General features: G+C 40.8%; 1 protein-coding gene across 1 annotated transcript in view; it reads right to left on the reverse strand.

Moving 5' to 3' along the window:
• Nucleotides 1-26093, reverse strand: part of GABRB3 (gamma-aminobutyric acid type A receptor subunit beta3) — a 540236-nt gene that overhangs the window by 257870 nt on the left and 256273 nt on the right. The window contains exon 2 of the mRNA XM_077482772.1: nucleotides 21558-21605. Coding sequence (XP_077338898.1) covers nucleotides 21558-21605 — 48 coding nt within the window. The remainder of the gene's footprint in view (nucleotides 1-21557; nucleotides 21606-26093) is intronic.

Genomic DNA, 26093 nt, shown 5'->3' on the forward strand with positions numbered 1-26093 from the left:
TGCCAGTGAATGGAGCGATCCGGAGAGCAGGGGACACACACACAGCTATAGTCTCTGGTGACAACGATGACAGCTCCTTCTGTCTGCCAACCACCAATACAGCCCCCCTTACGCTACAAAGAGAGCCCCCCCTTTATTCTACCAATACAGCTCCCCCTTACTCTACCGAATACAGCCTCCCCTTACTCTACCAATACAACACCCCCTTACTCTACCAATAAAATCCCCCTTACTCTACCAATAGAGCCCCCCTCACTCTACCAATACAGCCCCCCTTACTCTACCAATACAGCCCCCTTACTCTACCAATACAGCCCCCCTTTACTCTACCAATACAGCCCCCTCTTACTCTACCAATACAGCCCCCACTTATTCTACACCACAGCCCCCCTTACTCTACCAATATAGCCCCCAATTACTCTACAAACCTCCCCCCCTTACTCTACTAACACAGCCCCCCTTACTCTACCAATACAGCCCCCACCTTATTCTACAAACCCCCCCCCTTACTCTACCAATACAGCCCCTCCCTCCCTTACTCTATTCATCAGCAACTCATCTCGCGTAATGTTATGTTTTCTCTAAATGACTTGAAAGGGAGTTTCTTAATCTGATTAAAGCTGTGACTGTTATATTCATAGCATCGCCGTGCCTTGGAAATAGCACGCCTTAAACCCCCGCCGCATGCATCAAATAGGATTTCCCTAATTCAGCTTGGCTAATCCTCCTACATTCTATAGTATGACTGACCTCAGCATTGTCTGCCTTCACTTTGCTGTACAAGGCACGAGGGGCCTGGGGGGAGGGGGGGTCAGTGTCAGAGGTGGATGGGGACCTCAATCCCATGCACCCCTTTTAAAAAATCAAGAAGACATTTGCTTTTAATGATTGCTAGAAAATATGAGACAGGGTAGTTGATTTATCCAAAAATAAAGAACACTTTGCTTCGATGATTGCTAGAAAATATGAGACAGAGGGGTTGAGTACTAGAGGCAAATAGGCTGTTCGGTTTGCAGGGGAATTTGCACTTTGGCAGAGAATTTCAATGTTGCAAAATAATTTTCCCTTAAAGTGGTTGAAAAATGGATCCTGTTCCTTTAAAGCTTGAATAACAGCACAGTGCTTGTGCTGTGTAATTTGGCCCCTTATATAATCTATACTACCTGGTTTATCCTGCCTGGTGCTTCCCTCCCCTCTGTAAACTGACCATGGTTTATCATGGCTGCTGAACCCTGATACTGTGGTCAGTTTATGTGCCTCCATCATCTGTAGCTCTCCTCTGTTCTCTCTCCCCCTCCCTGCTTGTCAGCTAATTTCAGTGTCTGTCCCTCCCCTCTGTAGATTGACCACAGTTTATCACGGTTGCTGAGTCCTGACACCGTGGTGAGTTTATGTGAATCCATCATCTGCAGCTCTCCTCTGTCCTCTTTACCCCGTTTCTGCTTTTAAGCTTGTGTCAGTGTGTGCCCTCCCCTCTGTAAACTGACTACAGTTTATCATGGCTGCTGAGCCTTGACACCGTGGTCAGTTTACGTGCCTTCATCATCTGCAGCTCTCCTCTGTCCTCTCTCCCACCCTCCCTGCTTGTCAGCTTGTGTCAGTGTCCACCCCTCCCCACCCACTGCTAAAATTACTCGGTAATTTTAATACAATGCCTGTGTTAGATAACATTATGTGGCCCAGTGTATGTGCTTTATAAAAAAAAAAAATGTTTTATGCATTATTTCAGAGCCCCGCTTGGCACTCATATGACCGCATGTCGCTTTCCTCCTCTCTTCCTGTCTGACATCAGCGGGGGGCTTCTCAGCCCCTCCCGCTGTACTTCTCAGATCAGGAGAGGAGAGTGGCAGGCAGTCATGTGAGCACTGAGAGGCACTCAGAAATAGGTTAGAAAAAAGACATTTTTTTTTATAAAGCACATACACTGGGGCACATGTTGTTATCCAACACTGGGGATTATACGAAGAGAACAAAGTGGTTTTACAACCACTTTGAAGTGATATCAAAGTCTTGTTTTTTTTGTTTTAAAATAACAAACATGTTATACTTACCCGATCTATGCAGTAAGTTTGCACAGAGCAGCCCAGATCCTCCTCTTCTCGGGTCCCTCACTGGCGCTTCTCGCCCCTCCCTCCTGCCGAGTGCCCCCCCAAGGAAGTAGCTTGCGATGGGGGCACCCGAGCAGAGCTGGTGCTCCATTCAGACATGGAGCCGTGGCTCAGCCCTGCCCCCTCTATCTCTTGATTGGCTCACTGACTTTAACAGCAACTGGAACCAATGGCACCCCACTGCTGTCTCAGCCAATTAGGAGGGAGCGTCCTGAACAGCCGAGTTTCTTGTGTAACATTACTGGATCAAGAAGGAGCTCAGGTATGTATTAAGGGGGGCTGAGGAAGGCTGCTGCATACAGAAGGTTTTTTATCTCAATGCATAGGATGCATTAAGAGAAAAAAAAACTGCTGCTTTACAGCCACTTTAAGGCCCATACACATAATCAGAATAGCATACCGCATAATACCGCTTTTAAAGAGATCATGCAATAATCTGATCACTAGTACACAGCTTTCATCCGAAATTATCCGAATGTCAGAAACTATGAATTAGACTGAGGCAGAAGTACAGGTAAATCTCACTTGTTTAATCATAATAAAATAAAGGTAAACAGAGTAAACATAGTCAAAACATAGTCAGAGTTCTGTGGCCCCATTAGACTGCAGGTGATACGCAGTGGAGAAAGCAAGATGAATTCCCAACTGTGCACAAAAGGCTCACCAGAATCGGGACACAAACTGACTACCTCTGTCCGAGACAATCATCTTGGGTAGCCAGTGTAAACGAAAGATCTCCCGAGCAAAACTGGAAGCCAGTTCCTTAGAAGTGGGCAACTTCTTAAGTGGAATACAATGAGACATTTTTGAGAACTGGTCAACCACCATAAGGATAACTGTGTTGCCCTGAGAGTTGGGTAACTCCACAATGAAATCCATAGACAGGTGGGTCCAAGCCTCTCTCTATTTTGTATGGGTTGTAGGAGGCCCACTGGAAGATGTTGTGGAGTCTTACTCTGAGCACACACGGAACAGCCAGCTACAAAGGCAGTTACATCAGCACGTAGACTAGGCCACCAGAATTGTTGGGAAATGGTCCAAAAGAGTTGATTCTTCCCAGGGTGGCCAGCAGTCTTGTGAGAATGGTAAGTCTGGAGCACGGTAGTATGGAGACTCTCTGGGACAAAGCAGCAGTCACAAGGTTTCTCAGGAGCAGCATGAACCTAAGCAGCAAGCATTTGTCACCAAAAGGAGAAGTGAGATTGGTGCCAACCGTAGCCAGAATACGACCAGGAGAAATGACAGGAACCATAACCAATTCCATCTTGGAAGTGGAGGAAGATTGTCATGACAAAGCGTCAGCCCTTACATTCTTAGTATCAGGTAAGAATGAGAATATGTAATTGAAACTAGACAAGAAAAGAGCCAATTGCGCCCTTCTGGGAGAGAGGCTTTTAGCCTCAGACAAGAATGTGAGATTCTTAAGGTCAGTAAGAATAAGAACTGGCACAGTGGTACCGATGAGATGTCTCCCTTCTTTCAGGTCTAAAATGACCGCTATCAGCTCTCTGTCACCAATCTTGTAATTGCACTCCGCAGCTGACAACTTCTTGGAAAAGTAGACACAAGGATGCATAGCGCTCTCAGAGGTAGGACGTTGAGACAGAAGGGTGCCAACTCCAGTCTTAGAAGCATCAACCTCAAGGATAAAAGGTAAAGTAGAATCAGGATGTGCAAACACAGGAACAGAAACAAAGGCAGCCTTGAGACTCTCAAAGGCCTTAATGGACTCCGGAGACAACACTGTGGGTTACAGTCCTTTCTGGTCAGGGGCTTGACCAGAGACGAGAAGTTATGAATAAACCTCCAATAATAGTTGGCAAAGCCAAGAAAACGCCGCAAAGGACGTAAACCCATGGCCGGGGCCCCTGTAGGACTGCTGAAAGTTTCTCTGGGTCCGTTGAAAAACCAGCAGTGGAACTGACATAACCCAGGAATTGAACCTGTTCACGATGGAATTCGCACTTCTCCAATTTACAATAGAGATTGTTCTCTCTTCGTTTCTGAAGCACACAATAGACATCTGTGTGGTGGCTCTCCAGGGACTTGGAAAATATGAGGATATCTTTGAAATAAACCACCACACATAACTGCAACAAATTTCAGAGGACATCAGTAATAAATTCCTGGAAAACTGCTGGGGCATTACAAAGGCCAAAAGGCATTACAGTGTACTCATAATGGCCTGTTCTGGTATTAAACACTTTTCCACTCGTCGTCCTTAATCCTTACGAGATCGTGTGTCCCTCTCAAATCAAGCTTCCTGAAAACCATTGTTCACTTGAGGCGGTCAAGTAACTCTGTAATCAACGGAATCGGATAGACAATCGTGAAATGATTGAGACCCCTATAATCAATACAATGTCTCAGTTCACCACTCTTCTTCTTCACAAAGCAGGAGACAAGGATTTGAGGATGAAACCTCGAGAAAGTGCGTCTGAAAAATACTGCTCCATGGCCTTTTCCTCCAAGACTGACAAAGGGTAAACCTGGCCACGGGGGGGTATGGCACTGGATTGAAGGTCAATTGCGCAATCATATGACCGATGTGGAGGCAAACTACCAGCTTGACCTTTGTCAAAGACATTGCTAAAATCGCAGTACTCCTCCGGCAGAGAGGAGAGAAAAGAAATGCACAGAACCTTGGCTATCTTCTGGAAGCATGTCTTACTGCATTCTGGTGACCAGGAGAGAACCTCAGCACGGAGCCAATCAAAAGAGGGGTTGTGCCTCTGTAACCAAGGATAACCAATAACCAGCAGAAACTTAGGTGAGGAAATAACTTGGAATTGGATTATCTCATGGTGAAGAGCCCCTTCGGCCATGGACAATGGAACAGTCTCATGAGTCACATGGGCAGGCTGTAGAGGTCTCCCGTTAAGAGCCTCAATGGCAAGTGGAGTGTCACGCAGCTGCAGCGGAATCAAGTGCTTTGATACAAAGGCTGCATCAATGAACAAGCCTGCAGTCCCAGAGTTGATAAGAGCCTGTATCTCGACAGACAACTCAGCCCCAGAAAGGGTAACCAAAACCAGGGGCTTATCCTTCTGGATACCTGGGGACAAAACAATGCCACCTAAGGTCTGTGCATGACAGGCCGACAAGGTTCGGGCATTCCTTGGATGGGTAGGACAAGACTTCAAAAAGTGACCTGCCTGGCCACAATAAAGACACAATTTCTCCCTCCTCCTAAGGGTTCCCTCATCCGCAAAGAGACAAGAGAAGCCCAAGTGCACGGGTTCATCTTCACTGACTGACTCGGTACCAGGGGGCATGGGAGGTGTCTGTTGTCATGCAGGAAACGCACCAAAATGCATGTGTTCTTCATGCATTTTAATGCGATTCCATCTATGGAAGTCTATGTAGCCAAAATTGCACCACGCTGCATGTAAAAAGACCCTGCACCTTTCCAAAAAAACGCACAGGTGGAACCTGCATAGATGTGAATGTGACCCATAGGAACTAATGTTACATGGACAAAAGCGCATTTCTGAAAATCTGCAAACGCACTGCAAAATGCATAGGTGTGAACCTAGCCCAAGTTAGGTTTTAAGTGTGCCCTGTGAGCTGTGTCTTTTCTCATTCTGTGATGTGCCTAGTCAGATTACAGATTTTCTAATTTGCTGTATCTGATTTCTGCACATGCCTTGTGAGCATTTTTAACATTTATGTTATGCAATTCAGTAAGCACTATGAGAATTATTTTCTCTTATATATGGGTCTAATAATGCTGAGGTGATCGGCGAGGAGTGTTGTTAGAGCTGGGTCACTGTAAAGGAGACCTGATTATCAGTTTACTCCAAAGTGGAGATTATTGCATGCTGGCCACAATAATGTGCAGTATAACTGTATTGGGGGTGTCGGGGGGGCCCGAAAACCAGTCAGTATCTGGTGTGACCACCATTTGCCTCATGCAGTGCAGCACATCCTGTTGGAATGTTGATCCATTCCTCTTCAATGGTTGTGCAAAGTTGCTGGATATTGACAGGAACTGGAACACGGGGTCGTATACTTCGATCTAGAGCATCCCAAACATGCTTAATGGGTGACATGATATGCTGGCCATGCAAGAACTGGGATGTTTTCAGCTTCCATGAATTGAGTACAGATCCTTGGAACATGGGGCCATGCATTATCATGCTGCAACATGGGGTGATGGTCGTGGATGAATGGCACAACAATGGGCCTCAGGATCTCGTCACGGTTTCTCTGTACATTTAAAATGCCATCAATAAAATGCACCTGTGTTCATTGTCTATAACATACGCCTGTCCATACCATAACCCCATTGCCACTATGGGCTACTCGATCCACAACATTGACATCAGCAAACCGCTCACCAACACAACGCCATACAAGCTGTCTGTCATCTGCCCTGTACAGTGAATATCAGGATTCATCCGTGAAGAGAACACCTCTCTAAGTGTCAGATGCCATCAAATGTGAGCATTTGCCCACTCAAGTCAGTTACGACGACGAACTGCAGTCAGGTCGAGACCCCGATGATGATGACGAGCATGCAGATGAGCTTCCCTGAGACAGTTTCTGACAGTTTGTGCAGAAATTCTTTGGTTATGCAAACCTATTGTTGCAGCACCTGTCCAGGTGGCTGGTCTAAGATGATCTTGGAGGTGAAGATGCTGGATGTGGAGGTCCTGGACTGGTGTGGTTACACGTGGTCTGCAGTTGTGAGGCCAGTTGGATATACTGCCAAATTCTCTGAAAGACCTTTGGAGATGGCTTATGGTAGAGAAATTAACATTCAATTCAAGGGAAACAGCTCTGGTGGACATTCCTGCAGTCAGCATGCCAACTGCGCGCTCCCTCAAAACTTGCAACATCTGAGGCATTGTGCTGTTTGATAAAAATGCACATTTTAGAGTGGCCTTTCATTGTGGCCAGTCTAAGGCACACCTGTCTAATGCTGTCTAATCAGCATCTTGATATGCCACACCTGTGAGGTGGATGGATTATCTCGGCAAAGGAGAAGTGCTCACTAACACAGATTTAGACAGATTTTTGAACAATATTTGAGAGAAACAGGCCTTTTGTGTACATGGAAAAAGTTGTAGATATTTGCGTTCAGCTCATGATAAATAGGGGCAAAAACAAAAGTGTTGCATTTATAATTTTGCTCAGTGTATATATTGATATCAGCTGGGAATTGATTGTTAATTTGTAATAGGGTAGCACTGCACATGTTCTTGGTTGTGGGTTTTAGGCAGCCCCTGCAACAAAAATTTCATTTTTGGTGAGATACTCACTAATGCCTAGTAGACACATTAAGATTATCGGTTGAATGATTGTGACTGTTTTTTTTCACATGCTAGTCTCATTGAAAACCAATAGGTTACTAAAGTTCCGAAAATTTTCCAACAACAAAATACAATTTTGGAAATTATGTATGTGTTCTTTTGTTTCCGAGTGTGTGGTCTTGGTTACACAATTTATTTTCGTGCAAATACTATACTAATTAAACATACCCGTAGTTATCGTACAAGAACATTTTTCATGCTTGTCCCTTTGGATATTTTTGCATGAATTGTCGTGATGAGCTCTCAAAACCTGTGCACTAATGATCAGATCATCAGATGATCGCTCCAAAGGTGGTAATTTGCGTCTGGTTTTCTCATTGTCTGTGCTAGGCATAAGGGTTAATCACATCTAAAGGTATACAGATACTGCTATTTTTTTTTCATCAGAGGGTGCCAAGTTTACATTTATCATCCAGAGGGGATTGATTTTTTTTTTCTTAACAAAAGGGGAGTTACTCTTTAACCACTTGCCTACCAGGCCAATTCTGACATTTCTCTCCTACATGTAAAAATCATAATTTTTTTGCTAGAAAATTACACAGAATCCCCAAACATTTTATATATGTTTTTTTAGCAGAGACCCTAGAGAATAAAATGGCAGTTGTTGCAACTTTTTATCTTGCACGGTATTTGCGCAGCAATTTTTCAAACTAGTTTTTTTTTTGGAAAAAAAACGTTTTATGCATTTAAAAAAAAACAGTAAAATTAGCTCAATTTGTCTTGAATAATGTGAATGATGATGTTATGCAGAGTAAATAGATACCTAACATGTCACGCTTGAAAATTGCACATGGTCGTGGAATAGCACCACACTTCGGGACTTAAAAATCCCCATAGGCGATGCTTTAAAAATGTTTACAGGTTACATGTTTTGCGTTATCTTACATATGTGGTTTGAACGTTGTTTAGATATGTGGGCGCAACTTATGTATGCGTTCACTTCTGTGCTTTTTTTGTTGTTAATTTTACTTTTATTTGTCTAGTTTGATGCTTTTTTTTTTTACATTTTTCTTTTGATCACTTTCATTCCTATTACAAGGAATGTAAACACCCCTTGTAATAGGAATAGGGTGTGACAGATCCTCTCTACAGTGAGATCTGGGGTTAATAAGACCCCAGATCTTCCTTCTAGGCTGGGAAGCCTGAAATAATAAAAAAAAAAGATCCTGGCTTCCCAGCCGTGGCAGCGGAATTTTTTCAAATGCAGAGGCCGGACATGACGTCATAACATCCCAGCCAGCCTCCGGATGATCATAGAGGCTTCAAGGAACATCTGGCCCACTGTAAATCTCTACGGTCATTATCCGGTGCCAGTCGGTTACTTCTCCAGTTCGCTGATCGCAGGGGTGAGGAGAGACAGTGACGTCACAATAATTACCTTGTCCAATCAATGAACAACTTATAGTATATTCAGTAAAAAAAAAAAACAAATACAAGACATTCTATATACAAGGAATTCTGTGAATGGTGAGTGCCCCACTATGATTAGTGGGCAGAGGGGAAGCCGCATGGCACAGGACCCGGAAGAGTTCAGCTATAACTATAGTAACGCTGACTACTACACTGATTGTCAGCTTCTCTTGTGTAGCTCAGGTAAAATATATGTACATTAACATTGGTCCAAGATGGAATTCAGTACAGTTCCTACCTGGAGTTCAGCTTTAATGTGATTATAAATCTTAAATGTATTTATTTTTTAAAAAACAAACATGGTGTATGTGACGGGAGTATACTTACCTGGTCTGTGTAGTTGGTTTTGCACAGAGCAGCCCTGATCCATCTCTTCTCAGGTCCCCCATTGTCCTACTCCTAAGCTGGCTCTGTCGACAGCAGTGGGAGCCAATGGAATGGAACCCAAAAGAATGAAGTACGAAGCGCCGGCATCACCTCCCGGTCACTGTTGAGGGAGCTAACATGTTTCCTCTGTGTTTCTTCCTGGTTCGCAGCTCTGGCGCTATGAGTGGCCATTGCCGTGATGATGTCACTCCCGTGTGTGCGGGAGTCCTCTTTCCGGCAAGGAGCCCTGATGTTCCAGCAGCATCCACCAGACCGTCAGAGTGCACATGCTTGATTTTTAGTTAAAACTGGGTAGTAACTGATACCACCTTACATGTCACCATATAGTGTGGGGGGGGGGGGGCAAAAAGGGCTAGTAGGTAGTACATGTTAAATTTGGATCATATATAGACATTAGGTACAATAGAGGAGTATAGCAAAAGGGAGGTATGCATATATATGTATTTTTTGAACCATATCTAATATATATTTCCTTAGTGGTAAATGAAATGTATCTTAATGCGATAAGGGCTTATCGCTATTGGTCCAATAAACCTGTGTGTGGTGTGCTTTTGTATTCAGCCCCCTTTACTCTGATACCCCTAACTAAAAGCTAGTGGAACCAAACACCTTCAGAAGTCACCTAATTAGTAAATAGAATACACCTGTGTGTAATTTACACTCAGTATAAATACAAGGGGAAATTTTCAAGGGGTATGAATACTTTTTCAAGGCACTGTATGTGTGATTTGTTACAAGCCATTATAGATGGCATTGTTTCAGATCATCTCAAAAGGTAATATACTCTAAAATTACATATGCAGGAAAATCAATATGTATCAATTAGTTTGCATTGCAGTGCATACCTTTTTCCTATCATTCCCTTTTCTATATATTTCTAAGATTTGAAGTTACCAAAAATGAATTCATATAATTCATAAAGAAGAGCAATTTAAAAAAGATTTTAGGTGGACTCGCTTTTACAGGCAAACCATGCTATGTCAGTATCTTTTGGTGATAAAATGGATTTAAAAGACAGGTGGGAGATTCTCCAAGATGCAGAGCTTTAAGAACTCTTAAGGATTTAGAAGTTCACGTTAAGGCTAAGAATGTAAATTTTTGCTTGTATAAGAAACACTGATGACCTTGAGAAATAACACGGACATTGACAATGAACATATTTTTCTATGAGTGCATCATTATACAAGTTTTAGTGTAAATATTTCAATCATTGTATTATTATAAAAATATGAAAATGTGCTGTATTAACATGTAAGAAAAAACATATTCTACCTCCTCCTTTCTAATCAAGGACTTAGGACATCAGATCTCAGATGTAGAAAACTAGACATCTTCTTGTTCTTAGTATTGCAGCGTATTTAGGCTAACTGTAATTTTGTAACCACATGGCTCTCCTACTATAACCCCATATGCCATTCAAGAACCAAGTCCAGTGAGCTACATGCAGAGACAGCCAATAATCTGTTTTGATGAGCTAGGAATACTGCTACATCACCACAGGCAGCGGCAGTGAGTACACCGTGGTGACTTCATCTGAGATCTGCAATTCTATGAGCAATTTTGATGCAGAGCATAAGAGCCTCTGACTTTCTAACTTTTAATCACAGGACAATCAATTTACTGACATCTTTAAAACTCTAGGGAAGGTGTATAAGCTCAATCAGTTTTTAATTGTTTTCTGTGCCATCTCTAGGGTTCACCCACTATTAAGACGGGAGTGATGGGAAATGGAAAAATAAAGATGTCACCACCAACAGATACATTTTTTTTTTTTACAATCTTTCTCTTCCCCTATTCCAGCCCTAACCCTTCCGTTCCCTCCTTCCCTCAGTATCCCCCCTCCCCATTTCCCTTCCATTTTTTCCCTCCCCTCTCTCCTCTTTCCCCTTCCCCCTTCCACTATTTTCCTTTTACCCCTTTTGCTTCCCCCCCTCCACTGCCCCCCTCACTTTTTCTTTCCCAACCCTCCCTTTCCTTCGTTGTCTGGTGTAGTGGGGGTTTAATACCTTAATTAGTTATATTATTAAATAAATTAGCACCTGGTTATGTGAGTCCGCTTACTGCCCCCTGTGCTCGCTGTGGGGAAGTGCCCTTGTGTACCCCTGATCCTTACTGGCCCTATTTGCCTGTTCTTTCTCAGTAAGCAACCATAATATTCCCTTTCCTCACTTATCGTGTATACATTATTTGCATTGTGGTGATTGAAAATTGTATCGTTGTAGATTAATTATGTGTAAATCCTCCTGAACAAGCGGTTTTCACCGTAAAACATGTAGAGGATTCAGCATACATCCAAAGAGAAACTACATTTCATCAGCAAATACCAGCTTGGAATGTTAAGGATCTTTGAAATGTCTTTGTAATTGTTGCATTTTATTTTTATGGACATATGTCTTTGTTTTTAATCATCAATAAATAAAACGTTATATTTTATAAATGTTATTGTAATAGGTACCGATATAGTCCATTTACCCTTTGGTTGGGGGCACATCAGGGTTGTTCCTAAACCTCTTTCCAGATCTCACTTGTTATGATGCTGGTTCCCCTCACTATCCCTATTACCTATTTCCATATCCCAGGCCTATACCATACACAACAGATACAATAAATAAATCTTCCAATCTATTTTCTGGTGACAGCTGTATAGAGGTTTAAGCCATTCTTCATCAAAAACAAAAACATGGTTTAGATATGCATTAAGTTCTGTAATAAAAATGTTAATGTGGTCTTAATATATTTTACATGTAGATATAGAAAAAAAGCCTGGAGTCCACTGAAAAAATTCACATGGCAGTGCCCCTTCCCCCTCCCCCACACCACATTGCAAGGTTTAATTGCTCATTTCGTATAGTGGAAAGGAATATGAAGCAATACTTAATTTGTTCCTTAGTACTTTACAATAATAATACACTAATACAATGCCATTCCTCAACCACTTGAGGCTATTTTGGCATCATCACAGACAATGCAGGACCAGCAGTCCTGCAATGTATGTAAAGACATCAAGGATCCATTTACAAACCAGGAGCGGCAGCTGCCAATGAATAAGGCAAATATTGTTGTATTTCTTTCGCCCTAGACAAAGTGAGCATTTATTCTTGGCAGTGAGAGTAGAAGTTACTGCTGTGTGAATTTTTAGAGCTGATGGAGCTGAACCTAAAATAGAAATAAGGACGACTCAACCTTGAAATCCAAATTGTGCTCCACTGGTCCAAACAGCCAGGTTCCTGCATACTTAACAGCATAGTTGGTGATTAAAGCTGGAGACAACATACAATCCTCAATGCCCTATTATTAAAATCATCAACAGTGTCTGACACTGACACGTGTTAGCATCCTGTTGCAGAAATGGAGGTTTCCACCATATATGCAACAGGATGCTAACATGTTTCAGCCAAAGCCTAAATCATAGATTGCATGTCTACCAGCACCATTTATAAATGGTGCCTGGTAGAGAGGGCTTTGTACGGCCAATGACTGGCTTTCAGGTGGAAGTAATTTGAATGGATGTAAAGACTCCCAATCAATTCCATAGGCCAATGAAGGTGTCACTTCTTCCACACTCAGCTGCCCCTGCCATGTATACTAAACTCCTCTGTCCCACCTGCAGACTAGGGACTGGCATAGCAGGTATCAATAGCTGGAACAAAGGGAGACCAGAGAATGTCCATTGCCTTATCTAAGTTTTGGTGAATTAATGCCTCTCTTGGGTTCAGTTGTCACTTTACCCGGTTGCTGTTACTGAAGCTAAGGTCTCATTCCCATGGACATACCAATCCATACACCCAAAGGGCCGTCTTCATCTGCTTTTCGTGCAGCACAGGATGTACATCTGTGTGAGACTGATACATGGTTCAGAACACAGTCTTGTGTCAGCCTATCATTGAACAACTGTGTATACCGCGTGGGTGAAGATGGCCCTTCACACAGGTATATGGATCGGTATGCCTGTGTGAATGAGAGCATGATCTGTGCTTCATGATCTTCAGTGAACAATAGTCTCATTGAAGAGAACCTGTTATATCATGTAGGAGGCTTTTTCCTTCATATGTGATAACAAAAAAGGTTGATGTAAAAAAATAAAAAAGTTAAAGATCCCTTCCCCCGCATACGCGCACCTAAAAAAACGGAAACGCATGCCAAATGTAAATACTGCCCAGAACAGAACTCTGAACCCATCAGAGTGAGAGCAGTAATTGTAGGGTGATCACTCACAGTTAACGATAACCTATAAAAGTGAGGCCTATAGACAATTTCGGGTACCTAAGTTAGATGCCATTTCATGGGCATGCCCATTTTTAAGGCTTGATGTTTTGGGCATCTGTTTACTTGTTGCAACCTCATATTTTTATATTTTAATATTTTACCAAAATGTTGTGTTCGTTTGCTCTAAAATTATATTTAGTGTATTTTTTACTGAATCTGCACTAATATGTGACATAAAAAGTTGTACCTATCACCATTTTTATCCACAGGGTCTTTACTTTCAAAAAAATGTATACAATTTGAGGAGTATAACTCTTCATGCCTAAAATGCACATTTTAACATTTGTGCAAGAATGGAAAAATGGTTTAAGTAGAAAAGTGTTAAAATTAGATAATAATTTTTTTTTTTTAATGTTATAGGCATTTCAAAAGTAGATTTAATTGAATACAGCTTTAAATCATTTTAAATAGATTTTATTTAAATAATATCTGGTGATCCATCTTGCCATAAAGGTCTTCAATCGGGCACTTCCTTTATTAGGATGACAACACTGTCTCCAAACTAATTTCCTGTATTGTCAATATGTTTTTTTGGTGGAGACTATTTGAGGTCCTGCTGACGCTTTTTAGACAGGTATACAGCACCATTGCCATTATGAGGAAGACTGGCCTGAGCAATGATATGTAGCCATTGCTGCAGAAAATAAAAGTAGCAAGAAAGTGGCTGAAAGAGGCTGGAGGTGATCAGCAGCACAGATATTTAAAAAAAAAAGATTAAAATGGTGAGAAGAAAAGGCACGGCCGTGCCGTTTCTAAAGGGGCATGCCGTGACTGGCAGCTCCTGCATGCATGCACGGGGTGATGTTATGCGAGTCCGACCAGTCACAGAGCCGGAGTCCATGCCCCCGGAAGGAAGAGGGGTGAAGATGGATGCGGCCACCAGCGGGGATAGCATGGATATCGTGGGTTGTGTTTGCAGGTAAGTGCAACATAATGGGCTAGTATGCGCTGAATACTAGACCATTATGCTTTTACTTTGCAGGGAACAAAAGAGGAAGTAAAACCCATCAGGGTTTACTTCCTCTTAAAGTGGTATAATTCCATTACTTAATTAGTAAAGGAGTTACAAACACAGGTGTGGACAGCAATCGATGCAATTTTTTAGGGCATCAAGGGTCTAGTTTATTAGTAAGTATAATAAAACTTCAACATTTAAAAAAAACACAACTTGCTATACAATGAATGATACAACTGATTTTTACTTCTGTGATATTTTTAAATATTTCATACATAATAGGGTTTGCCTTGTCAACTTCATGCTTTATTTAATGGCCGGGACTTTGAGTTAAAGGGCATCAGTCAGCAACCACAGAAGCTAAAAGCTCCAGTAGCAGTTGCACAGTTGTTGATTGAAAGGTCATGTTGACATCTATGACAGTCAGTGACATGAAATAAGAAAATAACCCCATACATTTGTAGCTGTAATACTTTAATAAGCATTGGTTTGCATTATTAAAAACTGGAAAACTATACATATTCTCTTTGAAGTGCTCTAGCTTTTGCTTACAATGAAAATCAATTTCGATCATTTAAATTCCATCAATAACAAGCTTGCATTTATTGCTAACTTCTGAATTTCTTGTCAATGTAAATGGACAGAAACAATGAATGACAAGCTTGTAGCATGAAAAAGGACTTCATTATACTGTGTAATTCAGTGCTAATTCAATGCGTATCAGTGAAATGATTAAAATATAAGCTGAGTGACCTTTTTTGCAATTCTTCTTAAAGTGATACTATCATTATTTTTATATTTTCTTTGGTTTGCTATGCTTTCTTTTAATTGTAATATTTATTTGATTCTGTTTTAATATATGCTTTTTATATGCAAAGTCTTTATTAAATTGTTATCATTATACAAAATATGCCCAGCTGCCCATCAAAAGGTCTATTAGTTTAACTTTTTGTATAACAGAGTAAATATGTAGAAGCTTTGGTCTCATCGCCCTGATAGGTGGGGTATCTGGAGTCTCTGGCCTTCATTTTGGAAAATGTTGAAAGGTGTCCATATTCAGGCAGATAATGCTGCCCAAGATGACTCTTTCAGGCTTGGTTCACACTGCTGCGGTGACGAGATCGGATGTGATTGGCACCGCACTGCAGTGCAAATCACATCCGATCTTTGTGCGATGCGGGTTCAGCCATATAGATAGTATGGCTGAATTCGCATCACATCCGGCCCAAGCTCACACAGGACCCTATTTTTGGTCCGCAGCAGAATCGGATCGCATGGGTGTTCACACCATGCGATCTGATTCCTGTCCGAGTTTGCAGATCGCACTGCGATATGCGGACTGATCTGGGGGTGTCATTAACTTTTCACTGACACTCCCAGCAGTTCGCATAGGGCAGTGTGAACTGCCACCGGGAGGTATGCGATGCGGGAACCCGCAGTAGATTCGCTGTGTTCCTGCATCGCAGCAGTGTGAACCCAGCCTCAATCTGTAACTGATTTGGAAATGGATTTTTAGCGATTGACTGTGATGACCAACATCAATCCTGTACAGTGGTTCATTTTATTACTGTTCTCAAAATGTTGGATTTGCCCTTACTTTCAGTCCTGATGACAATGTTCATAGTAGCAAATAGAGAATGAATCACCCTAGAATGGACAGAGCAATAAAAACCAGATAGAGGTTATTAAACCTTATTACTATCAAAAGCCACCAATAACACAAATTGAGGTGGTTGCTTCAGGCTGAACATAGTAGGGGAAGACATTGAGGCCATAGTGTAAAAAAAAAACAGGTTTTCCTTCTTGCATTTTTAGCTCCCAGGCCACACAAACAGAAATCTGGACCATAGAAACCACTGACATTGCATGGTCTAGTCATCTGTGTCCTAGCAGCTTATGGCCTATGTTGCATGCTTCCAGCATTCTAGCAACCACTGTCTGAGTGTGCCTTGCTGCATTGTGTGCTTTATTGCCAGAACGCAAGCAGCCCTTGCCACACATCGTCATTGGTTGTTATGGTGCAGCTAGTCATCTTTGTCCTAGCAACCACTGACAAATACTGACAAGGTGGCAAAAATATCTGCCCACAGCATGGCCTTGCATGATCACAAACTAAAAAGAACAAACATTTTTAGATAGCACGTATCAAGAGAACCTTTTTTATCAGTTAAGTGTGACATCTTTAAAGAATTTAAAAAATAAAGATGCAGGTAGGGACCAAAGCAACCACATCCAACTACTCCTTGCTGACATTGATCACATACATGTAAAAATCTGCAATTTTTGTTTTTTAGAAAATTACATAGTAACCTTAAGCAACATATACCATATTTTCTTAAAGCAAAGTCCCTGGAGGGTAAAGTTGGGTGTTGTCATTTTTGATGTCAAACAATATTTGCGCAGCAGTTTAACACATGCAGAAAAAAAATACACTTTAATAAAATTTATAGAAAATGAAGCTGGCATGTGTAGCATGTAAGCATGAATTTAGCTCGGACTCTAAAAGTACCGAAAATGCCAAGAAAAAAAGCCCAAGGGACTTGGGAGGCACAGACGATGAATATAAAATGTACAAACATTATTTATTCAAACACTAAAATAGTTTGTTCACATATCTTTAAAATCTTGTAACAAATGAAGTGAACACAAACACAATGTAATACCCATTTGTTACGGAAATCTAAAAGATAATGTTACACCAAGTAAATAGATACCAAACATGTCACCGTGGAAAGGGGACATACTACGGTACATTAGAATTATGCCGCGTACACACGGGCGGACTGTATGTTGTACTTAGTCCGTCGAAACACATTTCAGCGGACAGTCCGCTCGTGTGTGGGCTTCAGCGGACTTTTTCAGCGTGCAGTCTGGCGTACTAAGTATTTCGGAATTTCCGTAATTCTGTCCGTCATACTTTGGTTTCAGCGGACAATACGGTCGTCAGTGTGCTAGTTGGACGGACTAAGAATGGCGCATGCCCAGAAAGGATTTACGCGGCGGAAGGGTGCTTTGCTGTGTATTGGACTTCCTATTTCTAGTCCCGTCGTACGTGCTGTACACGTCATCGCGCAAGCTTTCGAGGGACTGTTCGTGTATCCGTGTGTGGTCAAGTCCGTTCAGTGGAAAGTATGACGGACTGTCCGTCGGATTGTATGACGGACTAAGTACGCCATACAGTCCGCTCGTGTGTACGCGGCATTAGATTATCCATAAGCAATGTTTTAAAAGCCTTTACATGTTATCAGTTTAGCATTACACAGGAGGTCTGGTTCTAGAATTATTGTTGTCATTGGAATGTTCACAGCGATACCTCACATGTGTGGTGCGATAGCTGTTTACATATGTGTGCAAGACATACATGTGCATTTGTATTTGTGTGTGAGCATGGGGGGGATAGGTCCGCCTAAGTTTTTTGGTTTATTTTATTTAAATTTAAATTTATTTTTCATATATATATATATATATATATATATATATATATATATATATATATATATACACACACACACACACACACACACACACACACAGTTGTGCTCATAAGTTTGCATACCCCTGGCAGAATTTGATTTCTTGCCCATTTTTCAGAGAATATGAATGAAGTCATTTATTATCAGTCAACTGTGTTTACTCTTTTTAAATCATAATCACAACAGAAACCCAAATGACCCTGATCAATAATTTACATACCCTGGTGATTTTGGCCTGATAGCATGCACACAAGTTGACACAAAAGGGTTTGAATGGCTATTAACGGTAACCATCCTCACCTGTGATCTATTTGCTTGTAATTAGTGTGTGTGTATAAAAGGTGAATGAGTTTGTGGACTCCTGACAGACCCTTGCATCTTTCATCCAGTGCCAAAGGATTTGTGGGAAAAGGTAGCTGAACTGTATAAAACAGGAAAGGGATATAAAAAGATATCCAAGGAATTGAGAATGCCAATCAGCAGTGTTCAAACTCTAATCAAGAAGTGGAAAATGAGAGGTTCTGTTAAAACCAAACCTGCCAGGAAAATTGTTTGGGATGCAAAGAAAAACCCACAAATAACTTCAGGTGAAATACAGGACTCTCTGAAAACGTGGTGTGGCTATTTCAAGATGCACAATAAGGAAGCACTTGAAGAAAGATGGGCTACATGGTCGAGTCACCAGAAGAAAGCCATTAATACGCAAATGCCATAAAGTATCCCGCTTACAAAACGCCAAACAGAACAGAGACAAGCCTCAAACTTCTGACCCAAAGTCATTTGGAGTGATGAGACCAAAATGTTGCTTTTTGGCCACAACCATAAACGCTTCATTTGAAGAGGAATTAACAAGGCCTATGATGAAAGGTACACCATTCCTACTGTGAAACACAAAGGGGGATCACTGATGTTTTGGAGACATACTTGGACATTCCAACACGACAATGATCCAAAACACAAGGCCAAGTGGACCTGTCATTAGCTACAGCAGAATAAAGTGAAGATTCTGGAGTGCCCATCTTAGGCTCCTGACCTCAATATCATTGAGCCACTCTGGGGAGAGCTCAAATGTGCTGATTATGCAAGACAGCCCAAGAATTTACAGGAACTGGAGGCTTTTTGTCAAGAGGAATGGGCAGCTTTACCATCTGAGTAGATAAAGAGCCTCATCCACAAATATCACAAAAGACTTCAAGCTGTCATTGACGTTAAAGGAGTCAATACACGGTATTAAGAACTGGGGTATGTAAACTTTAGATCAGTGTCATTTGGGTAGTTTCTGTTGTGATTAGGATTTAAAAATAGTTAACATAGTTGATTAATAATAAATGGCTTCAGCCAAACACTAACCATGAGTGAAAGAAAAGTTTTTGGATTATCATTCATATTCTCTGAAAAATGGTCAAAAAAAAATAATACATTCTGCCAGGGTATGTAAACTTATGAGCACAACTGTATATATATATTTATCAACTTTAATACTATCACATAGGCCATATAGTATGGGCCATGACAAGTTCTCATTATGGAAAGATTTAGGGTCCATTAGACTGAGATCAGTTTGATTGGCGGCCATAAATGGTTCAAATCTTGGCCGAGATTCAAACCATGTATGGGCAGGGTGGTTGTCCCCCTGAAGCTTTATAGCAAGCCGGTACAGTCTGGTGTGAATTTTATGGGGACCCTATGCCATTTGTTTTTGAATGGGGTCCCTATTGACAAAGTTGATCATTCTCCCAGCTGGGGTGGCTAACCCCCACCCACACTGACTGTGTTGATGGGAGAACCAAGTGATTTTCTTTCCTGCAGCCCATGGTTAATGGAAGGAAAATTTAATCATCTATGACTGGCTTAAAAAAAACAACACTGCACATCACCAAAAGAACACCATACCCACAATGAATTATGGTGGTGGCAGCCTCATGCTTTGGGACTGTTTTTCTTCAGCTTGAACAGGGGTCTTATTCGAGGCAGAGGAAATTATGAACAGTTCCAAATAGCAGTCAATATTGGCACAAAACCTTCAGGCTTCTGCTAGAAAGCTGAACATGAAGAAGAACGTGGTTCAGCATGACAGCGACCCAAAGCATACCTACAAATCAAAAAAGGAATGACTTCGCCAGAAGTAAATAAAAGTTTTGGAATGGCCCAGCCAGAGCCCAGACGTGAATCTGACTGAAAATCCGTGGGGAGATCTGAAGAGGGCTGTACACAGGTGATGCCCTCACAATCTGACAGATTTGGAGTGTTTTTGCAAAGAAGAGTGGGCAAATATTGCCACGTCAAGATGTGCCATGCTGATATAGACTCATACCCAAAAAGACTGAATGCTGTAATAAAATCAAAAGGTGCTTCAACAAAGTATTAGTTTAAAGAGGAAGTAAAGGCTATTTTTTTTTTTAAATGCAACCTGCAAGGTAAAGGCATAATGAGCTAGTATGCATAGCATACTAACTCATTATGAATAACTTACCTGAGAACGAAGCCCCCGAAGCAGTCCTCCTTCTTCATCTTCGCCACTGCCATGTATCCCGGAGTGACTTCCGGGTCTCGCTGCTCCGGCGTTGTGATTCGCCGGAGCTGCAATGACGTCACTCCCGCAAATGCGCACAAGAGCCGACACGAGCAGCATATTGCCGCGATCTGTGGCCTGCTCAGTACGCCTGCGCGCCGCTGTCTACGGTGCATGCACCGTAGACAGCGGTGCCTGTCTTTTGGTAAATATCTCCTAAACCGTATAGGTTTAGGAGATATTTCTTGGACCTACAGGTAAGCCTTAATCTAGGCTTACCTGTAGGTCAAAGTGGTTTGTAAGGGTTTACAACCACTTTAAGGGTGTGCAAACTTATGCAACCTTATTATTATTTTTTTTTTTTTTTTTATTTCTCTCAACCTTAAAGATTTCAGTTTGTTGTTAAACTGAGTTGTACAGTTTATAGGTCACAATAAAGGTGGAAACAGTTCTGAAATGATTTATCTTTGTCTCATTTTTTTACATCACAGAAACCTGACATTTTAACAGGGATGTGTAGACTTTTTATATCCACTGTAAATACTGAGGGATAAATTGATCACCATTCATGATATCAAACCTTTTTAAAAGATTCACAAGCGTTGACATTTTTTACAGTATCATTATAAAAAGATGGCAATCAGCCATATAACCTGGCATGTAAGTACAAACCCTTAAGATCTGGATATGTGCTTCTAGAGAGGAGTCCAAAAATGGATTTCCCTTTAAATGCATCAGCTGGGTGTTAATAGGTATCCTTTACATAATCAATACATTTCCTAAATCTCCATGTGCTATACATGCCTGTGTAGCTGAAATGAGTAAACATTAATATAAACTTACTGCGCTGAAAACATTTCAAACATTTTTGTCTTTTTTAAACATACAAAATTATGTAATCAGATGTAGAATTGCGTTTTTACTAGATCTCGTCCTTTGACCAGAGTTATTATCACCTTAGTCAGAATGCTTATCTGTAAATATATATATATATATATAGATAGATAGATAGATATATATGTATGTATATATATATATATATATATATATATATATATATATAAACTGCAAACTGAACTGTCTATATACCACAAAGATTTGTCTGGCAAGAAGTATACATTACAAACATACCTTGTGTCATAAATGGCATAGAGTTTTCTGTGTTCCTCAACTGCATTCCTGCAAGAGAAAATATGTAAATTTAAGTACAGCTTTTGGTATATTAAAGTGAAGAAAGCTGGTTTAATGTTAATATAAATTATTGAATTGTAAAATGTTTTCTCAAAGGATTAACAAATATATCAAGCATGAACTAGTACAAATGCAAACATACTAAAACACTTTCTGTTAGTCGGAGATTCAAATTTGTAAAATGTATTATTACACATAAAAAAATAGAAAACCTCAATAAGCACAAAATAAACAAATTTTACTCAGAATTACAAGACAAATCTAACTAAACCTCCCTCTACAAAGGCTACTTAGAGCCTTATTTTCCATTAAAAATGAAAAGAGGAAATAAATGAAATGCTAAAACAAGGAGCTCATGATACCAGGACAATGTAAGCAGTTCCTCAGCAGAAGATTCTATGAGAGTAGTGATTTGGCATCACTGGTACCACAGAAACCCAGGTGATGATGTACGCATGTGTGGAATTTCTTGTTTGTACACATGGAAGGCATGTCTCTGTTTTTTTTCTAAATAAACAAATACAAATAATACAAATTAACTTTGGCTAATGTTAATCATTTTAATGCTTTATGAGGTGAGAATGAATAGAGGTGGGTGTACTCAAAAGATCAAAAACTAAAATGTCTGCATATGTATGCATGTGTCAAGTAGTGGCATAAAGTCAATATCAAATGCTTACTATATGACTATATTGGATGTACATCATGATGAGCTCTAGATTGTGTCTGAAGAAAAGTTTGGACATTTGTTTCACAGGAGTCCAAAATTATATATAGTAGCAGTATTTCTGCTGTTAATATAAATGGTAGATTCCTGGCCCCATGCATTACCGTCCAGGAATCCCTAAAAAGTACAACATCGCTAACCAAATATGGCCACATGGCAATGACCCTGACCAAATATGGATTACTTTGATTTATTTTTAGCAATGGGGCCCCAGGAGATGTAATTTAGCACAAGACAGCAATGGGATCTAATACAGCCATCGGTGGGCGAGATTTTTCTTTAGGTGGCCATTGGTAATTATGATTGAAGTGGATCTGCATCACTGGATAACATTACCAGGGATAGATGTACATTTTATTTTTTTGGTCAAATATTGTGTTAATGTGTTTATTTACTGTTCACTTTTTTGTGTGAATGAGTAGGGGTACATGCAGGGACCTGGTATCCGGGTGCCCTTTATTGTTTATGAGCCATGCTAGTGGGGAAGAGGTCCCTCTCTTTGTCAATATGGAGACAATTTTCTTTGCAATGTTGAGAGCAAGTAGCCTGGTATGGATAAGGAGGGGATAAGGATAAGGAGGGGAGGAGATGCTAGTTCCCCTTCTTTCCTGGTTTGCCAGGCTGCAGGTCTGGTATGGATTTCTGGGGGGAACTCTAAGCTTTTCTTTCCCTATTTTTTTGTAGGTCCCCCTTAAACTTTATGGCAAATCTGAATGGAATTGTATGGGGACCTCAAGCCATTTGTTTTTGCGTGGGGTCCCTATCGACAACATATGAGACCCTCATCGAGGATAAGGGTCTAGCATTTTTTTTAGGGGAACCCCATGTCATTTTTCAGGGAGTCCCGTATTAACATCTACATACATCAGATCCTCATCTAGAAGAAAGGTATAGATAAAGGGAATGCCAGGCTGTTTAATACATACAGAATAAATGTGACCAAAATTCTAATTTGCCAGCAATTTAAACTGCATATTTTTCTTTGTAAATGTCAGGTTTGCTGTAGCAGTTTTTTTTACATTGTATAGGAGTGCCACTTCATAGGCAGGTTAAGGTCAGCCCCAGGCATGTTATTTAGAGAATTTGCAATATTGCTTTTTGCCATTTTGAATCTTGACCTCAAAGCATTATTAAAATCGGTGCTCCCCATTAAATAGAAATATAGCTTTTTTATTATTCTTTTTTTATTTGGTACATGTCCCCAAGGAAACCCCCCCCCCCCGCCATTTGTTTACTGTTTAACATTCATCTCCCCATGACATCTAAAGTTCAGATTCAGCACCTGAACTTTAGACATGATATTCTGCATGGCTCGCCCTCAAACCAAACCCAGTTGCATCCGACTCATCCATACTCTTTAGCTATATGGTAAATCTTTGTATACAAATATTAATTCCTGGCCTGGGTACTTATGACTCATTCATGATATTACGTAGTAAATGTGTGAATACAACAATCAAAGCATGGGCTTTTTGTTGATACTGCTGCGAAGAGAATAGGGAGCGACAAGCATTAGCATGACAGGGTCTGCTATAGATTTTGGGGGGGGGGGGGGGCCCAAGCCATTTTTTTTTTATTTTGGCACAGGGTTCCCCTTAATATCCAAACCAGACCTGAAGGGCTCTGGTAATGGACTGGAGGGGACAGGACCCATGCTGTTTTTTTCAAAGATTTTTATAGGGATCTGACAATTCAGTACAGCAATGAGCAGTTTTTACATTACATTTTTTCCTTTTAGAAATGTAATTTTGCTGCGGGACTGTTCTAAACATGGGAAAGATGCGCTACTTTACAGGCATACTAAGGACACCCACCAGGCACAATATTTAAAGGGAATATTTTATTTTTATTGTTTCACTTTAAGCATTATTAAAATCACTGCTCCTGAAAAAACTGACATTTTTTAAAACTTTTTTTGCATTGATACATGTCCCCTGGGGCAGGACCGGGATCCCCAAACACTTTTTATGGCAATAACTTGCATATAAGCCTTTAAAATTAGCACTTTTGATTTTTCATATTTGTGTCCCATATACTTTAACGGCGTTCGCAAAAGTTTTTGCCTGTTCACAAGTTCTGCCGCAAACCGAACCGGGGGGAGGTGTTCGGCTCATCCCTACGCTGTGACTCCTGCAGCATTTTGCTTCTAATATCCTTGTGGAGGCTGCCATTTGTGGATGGTCATTTTATGGTTACAAAACCACAATTGCTGTGAGCTTTTTATATGGACTATAAACTGAAGGACTTATGAATAAATGGTTGTGGAATGAATCATCTGAGTTTTCTGTATTCCTTATGGGGAAATTTGCTTTGAAATACAAGTGCTTTGGATTACAAGCATGTTACCGGAACGCATTATGCTTGCAATCCAAGGTTTTACTGTATTATCTATACAAAGTAACACCCACTACATTGTATGTAAATGTAATTTTGCTTTTGAAGAGAGATGTGAGATGCTAGAAAAACTTGCAAATGATTTGAAATACAAAGTCATCTAACACTAAAATATTACCTTTAACCCTCAGACATACCTTACATTTTAACTGGTTCCTGACCACCGCACGCCGATGTACGTCAGCAGAATGGCACGGCTGGGCAAATGGGCATACCTGTACGTCCCTTTAAATTTGCCGCTGTACATGTGATGGCCTGGAGTCGGGTCACGGGTCTCAGAGACTCAATCGCCGCGGGAATACCCACAATCGCCTCACGGGGAGGAAGAACAGGGAGATGCTAATGTAAACAAGCATCTCCCCGTTCTGCCTAGTGACAGTGTCACTGATCTCTGCTCCCTGTGACCGGGAGCAGAGATCAGTGATGTGTCACACATAGCCACACCCCCCGCAGTTAGAAACCCGCCCCAGGACACACTTAACCCTTACCCTGCCCCCTAGTTAACCCCTTCGCTGTGTCATTTACACAGAGAACAGTGCATTTGTATAGCACTGATTGCTGTATAAATGACAATGGTTCCAAAGATGTGTCAAAAATGTCTGATGTGTCCGCCATAATGTCGCAGTCACGATAAAAATCGCTGATCACCGCCATTAGTAGTAAATATTAATAAAAATGCCATAAAACTATCCCCTATTTTGTAAACGTTATAACTTTTGTGCACACCAATCAATAAACACTTATTAAAAATATGTAGAAGAATACGTATCAGCCTAAACTGAGGAATTTTTTTATATATTTTTGGTGGATATTTATTATAGCAAAATGTAAAAAATAATGCATTTTTTTTCAAAATTGTCTGTCTTTTTTTGTTTATAGCGCAAAAAATAAAGGGGTAATCAAATACCACCAAAAGAAAGCTCTATTTGTGTGAAAAAAAATATGTCAATTTTGTTTGGGAGCCACGTCACACGATTGCGCAATTGTCAGTTAAATTGACACAGTGCCGGATAGCAAAAAGTGCTCTGGTCAGGAAGGGGGTAAATTTGTCCAGGGCTGAAGCGGTTAATCAGCAGCCAACACATATCTTTTAGCCTTTAAGCCCCATACACACTATCAGATTTTCTGCTGATTTTTTCTTCAGATTTACCAAAGCCATATAATATGAGGTTAAACCTTAGGATTTTCAATTTGTATGCAATCAGGCAGGCCCTTGCACTACATGGTTTTGGTAAATCTGAAGACAAAAATCAGCAGTAAATCTGATAGTGTGTATGGGGCTTAAAGGCTAAATGATATGGGTTGGCTGCTGATTAACAGCTTAACCCATTAGTGGTACAAAAAAAAAAGAAGGT

This window comes from Lithobates pipiens, unplaced genomic scaffold (assembly GCF_037356315.1).
Source record: "Lithobates pipiens isolate NorthernLeopardFrog02 unplaced genomic scaffold, aLitPip1_a1.2 Scaffold_16, whole genome shotgun sequence".
Lineage (NCBI taxonomy): Eukaryota > Metazoa > Chordata > Amphibia > Anura > Ranidae > Lithobates > Lithobates pipiens.